Source organism: Rhincodon typus, chromosome 19, assembly GCF_021869965.1.
Source record: "Rhincodon typus isolate 14 chromosome 19, sRhiTyp1.1, whole genome shotgun sequence".
Classification (NCBI taxonomy): Eukaryota; Metazoa; Chordata; class Chondrichthyes; order Orectolobiformes; family Rhincodontidae; genus Rhincodon; species Rhincodon typus.
In genome coordinates this window covers 38,716,274-38,734,572 of record NC_063350.1, presented here as the reverse complement: position 1 = coordinate 38,734,572, position 18,299 = coordinate 38,716,274, and the positions used below count along the sequence as shown (strand labels likewise).

General features: G+C 43.2%; 1 protein-coding gene across 1 annotated transcript in view; it reads left to right on the top strand.

The window, feature by feature from the left end:
• Positions 1-18,036, top strand: part of LOC109926202 (probable phospholipid-transporting ATPase IIA) — a 175,651-nt gene extending 157,615 nt beyond the window's left edge. Inside the window, exon 23 of the mRNA XM_048608579.1 lies at positions 17,929-18,036. Within this exon, the coding sequence (XP_048464536.1) occupies positions 17,929-18,036 (108 nt within the window). The remainder of the gene's footprint in view (positions 1-17,928) is intronic.
• Positions 18,037-18,299: the final 263 nt, after the last annotated feature.

The window sequence follows — 18,299 nt, the reverse complement described above, 5'->3', positions numbered from 1 at the left end:
AGGCAAGATTTAGGATGCATAGGATGGAGAAGGAAACTGCAGGGGCTGGGCACAATTGAAATGTGGAGCTTGTTCAAGGAACAGCTACTGCGTGTCCTTGAGAAGTATGTACCTGTCAGGCAGGGAGGAAGTGGTCGAGCGAGGGAACCGTGGTTTACTAAAGAAGTTGAATCTCTTGTCAAGAGGAAGAAGGAGGCTTATGTGGAGATGAGGCGTGAAGGCTCAGTTAGGGCGCTTGAGAGTTACAAGTTAGCCAGGAAGGACCTAAAGAGAGAGCTAAGAAGAGCCAGGAGGGGACATGAGAAGTCTTTAGCAGGTAGGATCAAGGAAAACCCTAAAGCTTTCTACAGGTATGTCGGGAATAAAAGAATGACTAGAGTAAGACTGAGGCCGGTCAAGGACAGTAGTGGGAAGTTGTGCGTGGAGTCCGAAGAGATAGGAGAGGTGCTAAATGAATATTTTTCGTCAGTATTCACACAGGAAAAAGACAATGTAGTTGAGGAGAATACTGAGATACAGTCTATTAGACTAGACGGGATTGAGGTTCATAAGGAGGAGGTGTTAGCAATTCTGGAAGGTGTGAAAATAGATAAGTCCCCTGGGCCGGATGGGATTTATCCTAGGATTCTCTGGGAAGCTAGAGAGGAGATTGCAGAGCCTTTGGCTTTGATCTTTATGTCGTCATTGTCTTCAGGAATAGTGCCAGAAGACTGGAGACTAGCAAATGTTGTCCCCTTGTTCAAGAAGGGGAGTAGAGACAACCCTGGTAATTATAGACCAGTGAGCCTTACTTCGGTTGTGGGTAAAGTGTTGGAAAGGATTATAAGAGATAGGATTTATAATCATCTAGAAAGGAATAATTTGATTAGGGATAGTCAACACGGTTTTGTGAAGGGTAGGTCGTGCCTCACAAACCTTATTGAGTTCTTTGAGAAGGTGACCAAACAGGTGGATGAGGGTAAAGCGGTTAATGTGGTGTATATGGATTTCAGTAAAGCGTTTGATAAGGTTCCCCATGGTAGGCTATTGCAGAAAATACGGAGGCATGGGATTGAGGGTGATTTAACGGTTTGGATCAGAAATTGGCTAGCTGTAAGAAGACAGAGGGTGGTGGTTGATGGGAATTGTTCATCCTGGAGTTCAGTTACTAGTGGTGTACCTCAAGGATCTGTTTTGGGGCCACTGCTGTTTGTCATTTTTATAAATGACCTGGATGAGGGCGTAGAAGGATAGGTTAGTAAATTTGCGGATGACACCAAAGTTGGTGGAGTTGTGGATAGTGCGGAAGGATGTTTCAGGTTACAGAGGGACATAGATCAGCTGCAGAGCTGGGCTGAGAGGTGGCAAATGGAGTTTAATGCGGAAAAGTGTGAGGTGATTCACTTTGGAAGGAGTAACAGGAATACAGAGTACTGGGCTAATGGTAAGATTCTTGGTAGTGTGGATGCGCAGAAAGATCTCGGTGTCCATGTGCATAGATCACTGAAAGTTGCCACCCAGGTTGATAGCGTTGTTAAGAAGGCGTACGGTATGTTAGGTTTTATTGGTAGAGGGATTGAGTTTCGGAGCCATGAGGTCATGTTGCAGCTGTACAAAACTCTGGTGCGGCCGCACTTGGAGTATTGCGTACAGTTCTGGTCACCGCATTATAGGAAGGATGTGGAAGCATTGGAAAGGGTGCAGAGGAGATTTACCAGGATGTTGCCTGGTATGGAGGGAAGGTCTTATGAGGAAAGGCTGAGGATCTTGAGGCTGTTTTCGTTAGAGAGAAGAAGGTTAAGAGGTGACTTGATAGAGACATACAAGATGATCAGAGGATTAGATAGGGTGGACAGTGGGAGCCTTTTTCCTCGGATGGTGATGGCTAGCACGAGGGGACATAGCTTTAAATTGAGGGGTGATAGATATAGGACAGATGTCAGAGGTAGGTTCTTTACTCAGAGAGTAGTAAGGGCGTGGAATGCCCTGCCTGCAAAAATAGTTGACTCGCCAACTTTAAGGGCATTTAAATGGTCATTGGATAAACATATGGATGATAATAGAATAGTGTAGGTTAGATGGGCTTCAGATTGGTTTCACAGGTCGGCGCAACATCGAGGGCCGAAGGGCCTGTACTGCGCTGTAATGTTCTATGTTCTATGTTCTATGTTCTATGTTCTAACACCGGGGAAGAAGCTGTTATTGAATCTGTTGGTTCATGCTTTCAAATTTTTGTACCTTCTGCCCAATCAAACAGGGTGGAAGGGAGTATAACTGGAATGGGAGGAGTCTTTGATTAAGTTGGGTGCCTTCCTGAGGCAGCAGGAAGTGTAGACAGAGTCGATGGAAGGAAGGCTGGTTTGTACAATGGATTGGTCTGTATTCACAAATCTGTAGTTTCTTGCAATCTTGGGCAGAGCAGTTGCTATACTATGCTGTGATCCATCTGGATAGGATGCTTTCTATGGTGCATCTATAAAAATTGGCAACAGCCTTTGTGGACACGCCAAATTTCCTTAGACTTCTGAGGAAATAGAGGGGTTAGTGTGCATTCTTGACTGTAGTATCGATGCGGATGGACCGGGATAGATCATTCGTGATATTTACTCCCAGGAACTTGAAGCTCTTCACCTCCATCACCTCAGCACCACAGACAAGGGCATGTCCTTGACGCTGCTTCCTAAAGTCAATGACCAGCTCCTTCATTTTGCTGACATTGAGACAGAGATTGTTGTCATTACACCATGCCACTAATCTGTCTACCTCCTTCCTGTTCTCTGTCTTGTTGTTGTTTGAGATCAACCCACCAGAGTGGTGTCAGCAGCAAATTTGTAAATGGAATTAGAGCTGAATTTGGCACACAGTGGCGAGTGTATGAGAAGTATTGTAAGGGGCTGGGTATGCAGCCTTGCGGGGAACCGGTGTTGAGGATTATTGTGGAGAAGGTGTTGTTGCCTATCCTTACTGAATGATCTCTACAGACCAATTGTGGAAGAGAAAGTTCCAAACATCCACCACCCTTTGTGCATAGAAACATCCAACTGAATGATCTGACTTTAATTATCAGACTGTGCCCCCTAGTTTTAGGCTGCCCAGTCAGTGGAAATAGGTTATTATAACTGCACTATCTTTTCCTGTTAAGATTTTGAACTTCGATCAGATCACCCATTAACCTCCTAAGTTCAAGAAAACAGGCATGGTTTCTCCTCATAACTTAACCCTGAAGTCCAGGTATCATTCATGTAAACTTATATTGTACTCCCTCCAAGGTCAATATATCCTTCCTAAGGTATGGTGCTGAGATCTGTTCATAGTACTCCAAGTGGGCTCTAACCATGGTTTGGATTCGTTGCAGCATAATTTCTGCATCCTTATATTCCAGTCCTCTAGACCAGTATTTCACAAGCTTTCTTGATTACTTTCTGCACATGTTTGTTTTAAAGATTTATGCATCTGACCTTTCCACCCCCGCAACCCCCAACTGTATTTAACTTCATACCTTCTAGAAAGTACCCTGATCTACCTATTTTGTCCAAAATATAGAGCCTCATGCTTTCTTACATTTATCTCCATCTGCCACAGTTTTACCCATTCACTTAGCATAAAATTACAAAGGGCTTTGATGGACCATCATCAGCACTGTCTACAATGCCACCTAAATGTATCATCAGCAAATTTGGATATGTGACAATCTGTGCCATTTTCCAAGTCATTAATAAACAATGTGAACAAATGACACCCTAACACAGATTCTTGAGGGACTCCACTGGTCACACCTTGACAAATTGAGTACCTACTCATTATCCCTATTTCTGTCACCTGCCACTCAACCAATTTATCAGCCTTGTCAGTAATTCTCCCTCAGTTCTGTGGGCTTCTACCTTAGTTAACAGTCTCCCATGTGCGTCTTTATCAAAAGCCTTCTGGAAGTCCATATAAACAACATCCACAGGCATTCCCCAGCCCACTACCTTAGTCACCTCTTCAAAAAACATATTGAAGTCCGTCAGGCATGACCTAATTGTCATGAATCCATTCTGGCTCTCCCTGACTAACTGAAATTTTTTGAGGTGTTCAGTTACAGCATCCTTGATTAACGAGTCCAAAACTTTCCCCACCACTGATGACAGACTAACTGGCCTGTCATTTCCAGGTTTTCCTCTGTCACTGTTACTAAAAAAAGAAAAGCGACATGCAATTTTCCAGTCCAGAGGGAGAACTAGGGAATTCTGAAAGGTTATATATAGGGAATCTACAATGTGCTCCTTTACTTCCTGTAAGACGCTCCAATGGAAACCATCAGGTCCCAGGAAATTTATCACTTCAGTTTTATTAATTTCCACATAAATGATGGTTGATAACATTAATTTTATTCAGTCCCTGTTCCCAATCCACTATTCATCTCCTTGGGTCTTCTGACAAGCTATCGTCCTTTCTACTGTAACCACTAATTTAAAGTAATTAATCAACATGTCTGCCATTTCCCCATGGTCATTGGCAATATCCCCACTTTCAGTCTTAGGTGAGGGCCAATGTTGTTCCTGACACCTACTTTCCCTTTTGATAACTATAACATTTCTTATTGATTTTGATGCCCCTGACAAGTTTCCTTTCATAATCCCTTTTCGGAGCTTTTATAAGCTGCTTTTTGGCCCTTTATTGATCTTTGTATCTTGCCCATTCAGCAGGACCTTTGCTGTTTCTTGCATTTTTGTAAGCCCTATATTTTAGTGTGACGCTGACCCTTCTTTCTTTAGTTGTCCATAACCATTATTTGGTGATTCATTTTGGAAGGAAAAACTTGAAAGCAGAATACAGGGTTAACAGAAAGATTCTTGGCAGTGTGGAGGAGCTGAGGGATCTCAGGGTTCATGTCCACAGTTCCCTGAAAGCAACCACCCAGGTGGATAGAATTGTTAAGAAGGCGTATGGTGTGTTAGCTTTTATTAATAGAGGGATTGAGTTCAAGAGCCATGAAGTTATGCTCCAGCTATACAAAAACCTGGTTCAGCCACATGTGGAGTATTGTGTCCAGTTCTGGTCGCCTCATTACAGGAAAGATGTAGAAGTGTTGGAAAAGGTGCAGAGGAGATTTACCAGGATGTTGCCTGGAATGGAGGGAAGGTCTTACGAGGAAAGGTTGAGACAGCTTTTCTCCTTAGAACGACGAAGGATGAGAAGTGACTTGATAGAGGTGTACAAAATGATAAGAGGTATAGATAGAGTAGACAGCCAGAGACTTTTTCCTAGAGTGGAGGTAGCTATTACGAGGGGGCATAGTTTTAAAGTGAGTGGAGGTAAATATAGGAGAGACATCAGAGGTAGGTTCTTTACTCAGAGAGTTGTCGGGGCGTGGAATGCATTGCCGGAGAGGGTAGTGGAGTCAGCCTCATTAGGGGCATTTAAGCGGCTATTAGACAGGCATATAGATGATAGTATAAGGTAGGGGTGGAGGTTAGATAGACCAACATCGTGGGCCGAAGGGCCTGTACTGTGCTGTACAGTTCTATGTTCTATGTTCTATTTCTTCTGTGAAGTGGAGCTTTTCCCTCTCAGGTGTATAAACTGGTTTTGCATTGTTTTTCCCAGTTTACTGTGGACAGTCTCTGTATCATCTCCTTAAAGTTGGCCTTGCCTAAATCTAAAACTGTAGTAGCTGATTCATGTTTTTTGCTTTCAAATGGTACATTGAACTTGATCATGTTATGATCACTATTTGATACAAGTTCAATTAGGTTATTAATTAAATCTGGCTCATTACTCATTACTAAATTCAATATTGCTCGACCCTTGTTGTATCCAGGATATATTGCTGTAGGAAAATGTCCTGGATACACTCAAAACTTTACTAACTTTCCGACCGGTGCCTATCTGCCTCTCCCAATGTATTTTAAAGTTAAAATCTCCCATCAATACTATCCTAGCTTTGCTACATTGTTGCCTAATTTCTGCATTTATATAATCTACCACTTCAGAATTGCTACCAGGCAGTCTGTATACAACACTATTACAGTCTTAAATGTGTTACTGTTCGTCAGTTCCATACATAGAGTCTCCACCGAATACTATCCCCTCATTATATCCTCCATCATCAATGAAGTTTTTTTTCGAAGTCTACTTCACCTCTCTACCATTTTCCCCATCCGTCCTGCAAACCTTATAACCTGGCATGTTTAGTTCCCCATCCTGACCATCCTGCAGCCATGTCTCAGTCAGTTAGTCAAAATCTCCAATTAGAATTTATGCATGCAGCTCACTTAATTTAATCCTTCCACTTATTTCTTCCTTAAGTATTCATATGTAGAACTCTTATTCGGGCCATACTGAAACCTATCCCTCAGCACTGATGCTTTATTCACCTGATTATTGTTTCTTTCTTCTGGTTTAATAAATACACTTTTAATAGTTTTGTGTTTACCTGAAGTAGGATTCCTGACTGTTTCTTTATTCTGCCCTGTTACTTGTTTTTGAAGTTGTATTGACTTCCCCAGAATTCTACTTACTAGTTTAAAATCCTTTTGACCACCCGATGTAGCCTGTGATGACATTGGTCCCAGATTGGTTCAGGTGGAGCCAGTCTAATGGTACAGTTCCTCCTGGTCCCAATACTGATGCCCTAGTGCCCTATACCCCCTTTCCCACACCACTCCTTTAGCCACGTATTCACTTCCCTAATCTTCGGACCTCTATCCAATTTGCACATGGCTCAGATAATAATCCCAAGATTATAGCCCTTGAGGTCCTGTTCTTTAATTTTTACCTAATTTCTGATACTCCCCAAGCAGGAACCCCTTTTCTACTCTTGTCTATTTTGTTGGTCCCAACATGGACCACAACAACTGGATCCTCCCCATCTAATATTGTTCAAGTTGGTTCAAAGTATCCTTCTTAGTACGAGACAGTCAACACTTTTATATTCATCAGTGGTACATGAGCATCACTAGCTGGCCTGCATTTATTGCCTGTCCCTAGTTGCCCTTAAGAAATTCGAGCTGAGTTACCTCATGAACTGCTGCAGTCCACATTCTGTAGGTTGACCCACATGCTATTAGGGAGGGAATTACAGGCTTTTGCCACTGTAACAGTTAAGGAACTGTGATATATTTCCAAGTCAGGATGGTCGGTAGTTTGGATGGGAACTTGCAGGTGGTGGTGTTCCCATGCATCTGCTGTCCTTGTCCTTCTAGATAGAAATAGTTATTGTAGGCTATTATCTAAGGATCTTTGGTGAATTTCTGCAGTATACCTTGCAGATAGTACTCACTGCTGTTACTGGGCAGTGGTGGTTGAGGGAATGGATATATGTGGATGCGGTGCCAATCAAGTGGGCTGTTTTGTCCTGGATGGTGTCAAAGCTTCTTGAGTGTTATTGGAGCTGTACTCGTCCAGGCAAATGGGGAGTATTCCATCAGACTCCTGATTTATGCCGTGCAGAAGGTGGACAGGCTTTGTGGAGTCAGGAGGTGAGTTCTTCACTGCAGCAGTCCTAGCCTCTGACCCGGTCTTGTAGCCATTGTGTTTATGTGGTGAGCCCAGTTAAGTTTCTGGTCAATGTTAACCCTGCAGGATGTTGATAACAAGGGATTCAGTGTTAGTCACATCATTGAATGTCAAGGGGCAGTAGTTAGATTGTCTCTTATTGGTGATGATCATTGCCTGACAGCTCAAGCCTGGATATTGTCCAGATCTTGTTGCATTTGAACATGGAGTACTTCAGCATCTGAGGAGTTGCAAACGGTGCTGAATATTGTGTAATCATTGATGAACATCCCCACTTCTGACCTTATGTTGGAGGGAAGGTCATTGATGGTGGAGTCTAGAACATTATCCTGAGGAACTCCTGAAGAGATGTCCTGGAGCTGAGATGACTGGCCTCCAAGATTCACACCCATCTTCCTACAGGCCAGATATGACTCCAATCAGCGGAGAGTTTTCCCTGACACCCAGCCTTGCTTGGGGTCCTTGATGCGACATTCGTTTGAATGCCAACTTGATGTCAAGGACTGTCACTCTCAACTCACCTCTTTCATCCATGTGTGAACCAAGGCTGTAATGAGGTCAGTCACTGAGTAGTCCTGTTGGAACCCAAACCGGGCGTCACTGAGCAGGTTATTGCTGAACAGGTGCTGCTTGATAGCACTGTTGATGACACTATCCATCAACTTTACTGATGACCAAGAGTAGGCTGATTGGGTGGTAATTGGTCAGGTTGGATTTGTCCTGCTTTTTGTGCACAGGAAATACCTGGGCAATTTTCCACATTGTCAGATAGATGCCAGTGCTGTAGTTGTACTAGAAGAGCTTGGCGAGTCAAGCAGCAAGTTCTGGAACACAGGTCTTCAGAACTGTTGCCCAAAAGTTGTCAAATCCCACAGCTTTGTAATATCCAGTACCTCCAACCATTTCTTGATATCATGTAAAGTGAATTGAATTAGAACATAGAACATAAAACATTACAGCACAGTACAGGCCCTTCGACCCACGATGTTGTGCTGAACTTTTACCCTAAACCTAAGGTCTATCTAACCTCCACCCCTATCTTATACTATCATACATACGCCTATCTAATAGCCACTTAAATGCCCCTAATGAGGCCAACTCCACTACCCTCTCTGACAATGCATTCCACGTCCCTACCACTCTCTGAGTAAAGAACCTACCTCTGACGTCTCCCTTATATCTACCTGCACTTACTTTAAAACTATGCCCCCGCATAATAGTTACCTCCACCCTCGGAAAAAGTCTCTGGCTGTCCACTCTATCTATACCTCTGATCATTTTGTACACCTCTATCAAGTCACCTCTCATCCTTCGTCGTTCTAAAGAGAAAAACCCTAGCTCTCTCAACCTTTCCTCGTAAGACCTTCCCTCCATTCCCAGCAACATCCTGGTATGGAGGGAAGGTCTTACGAGGTAAGGTTGAATTGGACGAAGAGTGGTATCTGTAATGCTGTGGACTACTACAGGAGTCTGAGATGGATCATCCACTTAGCATTTCTGGCTGAAGATTGTTGTGAATGCTTCAGCTTTACCTTTTACACTGATGCATTAGGCTCTTCCATCATTTAGGATGGTGCTATTTGTGGAGTCTGCTCCTACACTGAGATGTTTAATTCTACACTGCCTTTCATGATCAGTCCTGGCAGGACTGCAAAACTTAGATCTGATCTGTTGGTTATTGAATCGCTTAGCTCTGTCTATTACTTGCTGCATATGCTATTTGACATGCAAGCAGTCCTGTATAGTAGCTTCACTAGGTTGACATGTCATTTTTCGGTATGCCTGGTGCTCCTTCTGGCTTGCACTCCTGCACCATCCATTGAACCAGGGTTGATCCCCTGGCTTGATAATAATGCTTGAGTTGGAGATATGCTGGCCATGAGGCTGCAGATTGTGCTGGAGTACAATTCTGTTGCTGTTAATGGACCACAGTGCCTCATGGATGCCCAGGCTTGAGTTGCTGGAACTGATGTGTGGGACATTAAGCGTACTCCCAGAATCATACTTACAGAAAATGTCAGGCTGTTGCTTGACTTGTGCGTCAGACAGTTCTCCCAATTTTGGCACTAGCTCCCAGATATTCTTAAGAGGACTTTGCAGTTTCAACAGGGCTGTTTTTGCCATTGTATTTTCCTGTGCCTAGGTCAATGCCAGGTGGTCTGTACAGTTTCTTTGTTGAGACTTTGTAGCAATTGATACAACTGAATGGCTTGCTCAGCCATTTCAGAGGGCAGTTGAGAGTCAACCACATTGCTCTAGGTCTGCAGTCACATGTAGGCCAGACCAGGCGAGAATGACAGATTTCCTTCCCTGATGGACACTTGTAAACCAGATGTCATTCCTAACAATTGGCAACCAGATTCTTAATTTCAATTTTTAAAACTTGAATTCAAATTCCACAATCTGCTGTGGTGAGGTTTGAACATGGGTCCCCCAAACATTAACTGAGTTTCTATATTAATAGTCCAGCAATAATACCATGAGGCCACCACCTCCCTTCCTGATTCTGTGTACAACGGATGCTATCTGTACCCCTAATGATAGAATCCCCTACCACTAACATTTGTCTTTTTGCACCCACACCCCACTTGAATGACTTTCTGTACCACAGGCTGTGGTTTTCCTATTCTCCCTACAGTCCTTTTCCTCACCCGCATAGGGAGAAATTACCTGGGAACTGTTGTCAAGAATGGAGACTCCTCCAAAGCTTAATTCTGGATCCCTCTACCTGACTCACTTGTAATCACACTCTCCTGTCCCTGACCACTTGGAATATTTAATCTACAGGGTGTGACTGCCCCTTAAAACGCAGCATCCAGGTAATTCGCTCCTCCCTGATGTGTCGCAGTGTCTGAAGCTCAGACTCCAGCCCATCTGAGCTAGAGATCCTCGAGCAACCATCACTTGATCCAGATGTTGTCACTACAAACCCCATTCAGCTCCACCAGATCCCACACTGAGCAGGTACAACATGTTGCCTGGCCTGCATCTCTAAATTATTTAGTTTTTAAGTTGTATTTCTAAATTTCCTTCTGATCTTTAATGTTTAAAATACTTTTTTAATTTACCTTTAATTTGAAAAAGAGCTTAAAACAGGCAGTTAAGTTGTGTTGTGATGTGATGTGATGTCACTCCCCCCCACCCTCCACTTCCTGATCTCCAAACCTCCTCCCCCCATTGGCTCCTCTCACTCTCTCTGGGCTCCAGGTAAGTCTTGAGCCTCAGTTTTTATTTCCTCCTCAGCCTTAATCTCAGTCTTTCCCCCAATGGTTCCTCTTTCTTCTTATGCTCCAAATACCCTAAGACCTTACTTGGATATGAATGAGCAGAAGTGCTCACCAACGAGAGAAAAGGAGGGATTGATCAATTCCTCCTGTTTTACCTAATTCTAGTTATGCTCTAATACAACAAAGCTGTACTCCAGTGCAAACAAGGTAGGACGGAAGAAGCTCTCCTTTCATGGCTCCTAATTCAAAGACTTCTGGAACTGGATTAAACAGATTGTCCAATTAATTAGCTTCAAATGAGTACTTGTAAATTCCTGTTATAAAATTGCAAATAAATTACACCTAGTCAAAAGAGCAACTTTTCATTAATTGCTGAATTAAAGAATAGACTAGATTTTATATTGAAATTAGCCCTTAAATTAAATTATTTCTTAAAACCTACTGTTGAAACTTACTCTGTTTCATCAAACTTCAGTTACACTCCAATGCAACAAAGCAGCACTCCAGTGCAGCATGGAATGCACCAGCTACCACTGCAGATTCACAGCTGAAGAATCATTAACGATGTTCTTTCCATTGCGAACAGAAATACTATCCTAAGAACAAAAGAGATTTTGTCAAATTGAACTTGTTCTATAGATGTTCTTAGTGGTGTTTAAAAAAATGCTTTGTCTGTTATGATGATCAGCACTGTTGGATCCCTTGGACTTTCACTTCCCATCATATCATTTCTCTTCCTGATTTGTCTTTAGCCATTAACCTTGAGCAGTTAGAATGCTACCTCCTTGACTTGCAACTTTCAATTGACCTGCAAGGAAATGAAGTCTGAGATAGTAGGAACTGCAGATGCTGGAGAATCCGAGACAACAAGGTGCAGGGCTGGATGAACACAGCAGGCCAAGCAGCATCATAGGAGCAGAGAGGCTGACGTTTCGGGCCTAGACCCTTCATCAGAAAAGGGGGAGGGGAAGGGGGTTCTGAAATAAATAGGGAGAGAGTGGGAGGCGGATAGAAGAGGGATAGAGGAGAGGATAGGTGGAGAGGAAACAAACAGGTCGAAGAGGCGGGGATGGGGCCAGGAAAGGTGAGTGTAGGTAGGGAGTTAGGAAGGGGATAGGTCAGTCCAGGGAGGACGGACAGGTCAAGGGGGCGGGATGAGGTTGGTCGGTAGGAGATGGAGGTGCGGCTTGAGGTGGGAGGAGGGGATAGGTGGGAGGAAGAACAGGTTAGGGAGGCAGGGACGAGCTGGACTGGTTTTGGGATGCGGTAGGGGGAGGGGAGATTTTGAAACTTGTGAAATCCACATTGATACCATTGGGCTGCAGGGTTCCCAAGCGGAATATGAGTTGCTGTTCCTGCAACCTTCGGGTGGCATCGTTGTGGCACTGCAGGAGGCCCAGGATGGACATGTCGTCTGAGGAATGGGAGGGGGAGTTGAAATGGTTCGCGACTGGGAGGTGCAGTTGTTTGTTGCGAACCGAGCGTAGGTGTTCTGCAAAGCGGTCCCCGAGTCTCCGCTTGGTTTCCCCGATGTAGAGGAAGCCACACCGGGTACAGCGGATGCAGTATACCACATTGGCAGATGTGCAGGTGAACATCTGCTTGATGTGGAAAGTCTTCTTGGGGCCTGGGATGGGGGTGAGGGAGGAGGTATGGGGGCAGGTGTAGCACTTCCTGCGGTTGCAGGGAAAAGTGCCGGGTGTGGTGGAGCTGGAGGGGAGTGTGGAGCGGACAAGGGAGTCACGGAGAGAGTTGTCCCTCCGGAAAGCAGATAAAGGTGGGGAGGGAAAGATGTCTTTGGTGGTGGGGTCGGATTGCAGATGGCGGAAGTGTCGGAGGATGATGCGTTGGATCCGGAGGTTGGTGGGGTGGTACGTGAGGACGAGGGGGATTCTTTTTTGATTTTTATTGCGTGGACGGGGTGTGAGGGATGAGGTGCGGGAGATGTGGGAGACACGGTTGAGGGCGTTCTCGACCACCGAGGAGGGGAAGTTACGGTCCTTGAAAAACGAGGACAACTGAGATGTACGGGAGTGGAATGCCTCATCCTGGGAGCAGATGCGGCGGAGGCGAAGGAATTGGGAATAGGGCATAGCATTTTTGCAGGAAGGTGGGTGGGAGGAGGAGTATTCTAGGTAGCTGTGGGAGTCGGTGGGCTTGAAATGAATATCGGTTTCGAGGTGGTTGCCCGATATGGAGACAGAGAGGTCCAGGAAGGGGAGAGAGGTGTTAGAGATGGTCCAGGTAAACTTAAGGTTGGGGTGGAAGGTGTTAGTGAAGTGTATGAACTGTTCGAGCTCCTCGTGGGAGCACGAGGCGGCACCGATACAGTCATCAATGTAACGGAGGAAGAGGTGGGGTTTAGGGCCGGTGTAGGTACGGAAGAGGGATTGTTCCACGTAACCTACAAAGAGGCAGGCGTAGCTTGGGCCCATGCGGGTACCCATGGCTACCCCCTTTGTCTGTAGGAAGTGGGAGGAATTGAAAGAGAAGTTGTTGAGTGTGAGGACGAGTTCGGCTAAGCGGATGAGGGTGTCAGTGGAGGGGGACTGGTCGGGCCTGCGGGACAAGAAGAAGCGGAGGGCCTTAAGGCCATCTGCATGGGGAATGCAGGTGTAGAGGGACTGGACGTCCATGGTAAAGATGAAGTCTGTTTGTTTTTGTTCTGGGAAACACATATTCCCAGAATTATAGAACTTTTGTCAAACCAGGCCTGATTATGACAATTCTCAAACCAAGTGGTCTGGACACTGGAATCTAATATAGCTCATTTTATTTGATTTCCCCCATTCTGGGATGAAGGTTGTCCAAATTGGTTGTGATCTGCATTTGAAATTTCTTACCACTTTCAGGCCACTCTTAGGACTGAGAGTTTGATATTCTTTCTCATGGATGTCTGGGTCTTGTGCTGTCCTAGTGCATGGTGGATATTCATCATCAGTTGAACAATATGATGATCTGTCCAGCAGGCATCCATCAACCATGTGGATTGAAGGTGCAGTCATCACTTTGATCTTTGAAATAAACAGTAATAAAATACAGGAGATGACAATGCTTTGATTTAGGATGGTTCTACGTAGTATTGTGTTTGTCTTCATGATGGAAGAAGGTGTTTGTCATAATAAAGCCGTTCAATGTCCTCTTTGTCAGCAGTAACATGCCACTCACATTGACTTTTCCCATTCTGCTTTCTTCCCCAGTGGTTCTATTCTAGACATTGGAGTCATGTCTACCCTTGATATTAAAGTTCCCTCGAATGAAGATTATTTCTTCTCTGGGATGGCAGTGAGGATTTCATTCAGGTCAGAATATTACATTCCCTTAAGTCCTTCTCTGGAATCTAGGATCAGGGCATGAATGCTGATGGCAGTGGCCTACTCTATGTCCATTGAGGGCTCTAGAGAAAAGTTTCATGAGTCTTCCACTTATTGGGAATACTTGTCATGCATCTATAGTCCTATCCAAGATAGCTACACCAACTCTGAATGAGAGTTGCTGGAAAGAACATACAGAGTACCCCTCATCACAATTTCAACTAAGAGTCTCCAGGCTATATCCAGCATCCTGTGGGAGTATCCATGGGTAAGTCACCACCAATGTTGGAAGTGTGCCTTATTGACTTATGAATTTGAGACAAAAGCCATTGTTAGCTTTTTCTTTAATATAGGCTGTCTACCATCTGCTTGTTCCTTCAGCTACTGCTCCCTGGGTAGATGGGGACTGGGATGTCCTTACAGAGAATGGCAATGCCAATTCTACTTCTTGCAAAATTTTGCAATTTGAAACAGTTTGGAAAGCTCCAAACAATGAAAGATTTGGAGTAACAATCAGAATAAATCAGTTGCACCAGCTCAGCCTTGAACAAACTACAACAGTGAACATTTGACAACAAAGACTTTTGCAAATCAACAAAAGTCCCAGACACAGAGCTATTGTTGTCATTGCACTCCTATGACTAAGCAAGATGTGGACTGTGCATCAACAACAGAAAAAGCTCAAAAGAAATTCCAGCAACAATGCTAATGCTGTCAAATGAGGTTTAAACTGGACTGGCAGGGGTATGAGAACCTGAAGGCAGATTCAGAGAGAACAACTTCTGAGCAAGGAACAAGAAATAGAAAATTGGTGAGTGACTCTGAATGACAGAAGAAGTGGAGATTAAAATTTGTAAATCACAGGAAATTAGTGGTGGTAAAATATGGAAATGCAAGAAGCTGAGCAAATAAAGGCACAGGTTGACACATAGCAGCGTGATATTATTGCTACAAAGAAAGCTTGGCTCAAAGAGGAGCAAAATAATACCTCAACATTCCTCGATGTAGAGTTTTCAGGCAGCATAGGAAAATGGATAAATAAAGGCAGGGTGTAACATTATTAGTTAAGGAATCAATTATAGCTGTAAAAAGGGACACTATACTAAATGAATCATCAAATGAGGCCATGTGAGTTGAGCTCAGAAATAAAACAGGAGCAGCCTTGCTGCTAGGAGTGTACTGCAGACTCCTCAAATTAGCGGGAGAGAAACAGAAGAGCAATTATTGAGGCAAATTTCGGAGTACAAAAACAATGGAGCAATCATATTTGGGGAACTTCAACTCTGCAAAAATCAAGTCAAACACGAATAGTGTGGAAGGCATGAAGGGCAAAACAATCTTGAAAAACAGACAAGGAAACATTTTTAGCCATCACATAACTATGAGAGAGGCCGTAATTCTGGATTTAATCTTTGGAAATAAAGTAAGGCAAGTGGGTGCAGTAGGAGTGGTGACTGTTTTGGAGTTCATGATCATAATGCTGTTAGACTTAGCATCATTATGGAAAGGGACAAAAGTATAATAACAGTAAAAGTTGTCAATTGGGGGAAGCTGGGAAGTGATCAAATGAAAGTATACTGGATAGAGTTACTTGAAGGAAAATTAGTGTAAAATCACAGGAGGCATTTACAGACCAGACACATCTTAACAATGAAAAATGTTGGTACCCCCAAATCTAGAGTCTCCTGGTTACCCAGAAGTCTACAGGTTAAGATAAAGCAGAAAGAGAAAGCTAATGATAGTTACCAAAAACGTAATACTTTAGAAAGCCTAGAGGAATAGAGAAAGTGCAGGACTGAAGTAAAACAAGGAAGCCATATATAAGCCATATATGTAAGCCATATAATCTCTTTGATTTCCCATACAAAATTGGTCAGTGAAATCAAGAAAATTCTAAAAGATTTAATCAGTATATTAAGAGCATGAGGATGACCAGGAAAAGCATAGGACCTATCAGAGATGAACAAGATAACTTATGTATGGATACTGAAGATCTATACAGGGCTATTCATAGAACTTTTTCTCTGTCTTTACAAAGGAGAGAGATGATGCAGACATTCTAGTTATTGAGAAGGAGAGTAAAATATTAGATAAAATGAGCATGGTGTGAAAGGATGTATTGGAAGTAGATGAGGTGGAAAAAATTGCGCTGCTTTCCTTTACTGAATGGGGTATTGAATATAAAAGCTGGGACACATTGCTGGAACTATATAAAATCCTGGTTAGGCCACAGCTAGAATTTGGTGGAGAGTTCTCATCATTGCATTATTGGAAGGACATAATTACCCAGAGAGAATAAGGAGGAGATTTGCAATAATGTTGTTAGGGCTTGAAAATTGCAGTTATGGGGAAAGATTAGATAAGCTATGGTTATTCATCTTAGGACAACGGAGGCTGAGGGGTGATTTAACTGAAGTGCACAAAATGATGAAGGGGCATAGGTAAGATAGATGGTAAAGAGTTGTTTTCCCTGGTGGAGACGTCCATTACCAGGAGCCACAGATTTACGGTGATCAGTAAAACGATTAGAACAGACATGAAGAAAAATATTTTCACCCAATAATGTGGTGAGTATCTGGAATTTGCAGCATAGTTTGGTGGTGGAGGTGGAAACACTCAATTCCTTCCAATAGTGTGGCAACCATAACTGCAGGCAGTACTCCAGCTGTGGCCTAACTAACATTAAACGCAGCTCCATCATAACCTCCTTGCTCTTGTACTCAATGCTTTGACCAATAAAGACAAGTGTCCCATAGGTCATCTTAATCACCTTATCCATATGTCCTGCTGCTTTCAAGGATCTATGGTCACACCAGGATCCCTCTGATCTTCTGTACTTCCTAGGGTCCAATGTGTGCTCCCTTGCTTTGTTAGTCTTCTCAAAATGCATTACCTCATACATTTCAGGATTAAGTTTCAGTTGCCACTTTTCAGCCTGTCTGACCAGTTCATCTATACCATCCTGTAATCTAAGGCTTTTCTCCTCATTATTAACAGATCACCAAGTTTCATATCATCCATGAACTTACTGATCATGCCTTTTATTATGGCACGACATATGTGGTATGACAGATGTTAGAACCCTTGCTGACTTTTCATTATGTTTATTCTTTTATCAAATTTGGTTTGGAGCTGTGCATTGTAACTTGTTGGCTGAAGAGGACTTTTGGACTTCAGGAAACAGCTTGTGCTAAAATGAAAAGAACAGACCAAATATGCTTTTGTTTGCTCGAGGCCAGGCCTAAAGGTTAATTGTGGGTTGATTCTTGATTAAAAGCGTTCCTCCAGACACAGCAATCCTGGGAAGAGCAGTGTGTTTAAACAGGTAGCAGAAGTTAGCTATAACAAGAACATCACCTGGGAACTAGTTCCAGTGAGTCTGGAAGAGACCCTATATTCAAACAGATGAGTGGTAATTTAGACCTCAGGAAAAGAAACAACAGTCAGTCTCACAGGGAAGAACCAGAGTGGAGTTTTTGTTTTGACCTTTGTTGTCTGGAGATAAGTGTTTAGCTGTTGGTAACTCAACATGAAGATTTGAAAGCTTCCTGCCTAATATCCCTTAACAGCTTTTAGCATAAAAGATGAGTTAGAAGGATTACTACCTCTAACCGAGTGAAATGAAAAGGTGACCCTGTTGATGTCTCCAGAAAAAAATCAAGGAGTCACCATCTATGCCAATGAAACTGTGCATCATGTAAACGATATAAGTATTCTGGCCAGTTTTGCTATTTTCTTTTATTTATCGCTTAACTGTGTTTGCTTGTCTGTCTCTCTTCTGTGTAAAAGGGGGCTGAAAACTATGTTTAAAGCATAGAGATTAATTAGATTAACTTGTTATTTAATTCATTTATTTTCTCTGCTGAAGTTATTGTATATTTAATAAATTTTAAGTCTTTCATTTTAAGATACAGAGCCAGTATATGGAATTAATTATTGGCAAAGTCTGGGACTTGTTATCAACTGTATGTTTAGGAACCATTGGAGTAACTACTGAAGGTCTACAAAGTGCTTAAGTTTACCGTGTTGTAAATACAGAGGTAGACAGGCAGACTTGATTCAGCTGTCTATCTCTGTGCTTTAACACCAAGATGGTATATGGCACATATATTAGTATTGAATCTCCCTTAGTGTAGTTCACTGTGGTTGGTTTGCTTGCCGAGCTGGTTCGCAGATGTTTCATTACCCTGCTGGGTAACATCATCAGTGCAGCCTCCGATGAAGCAATGTTGTGTTTTCCTGCCTGGTATTTAAACTCTGGGGGTCCATGTAGTTCTCT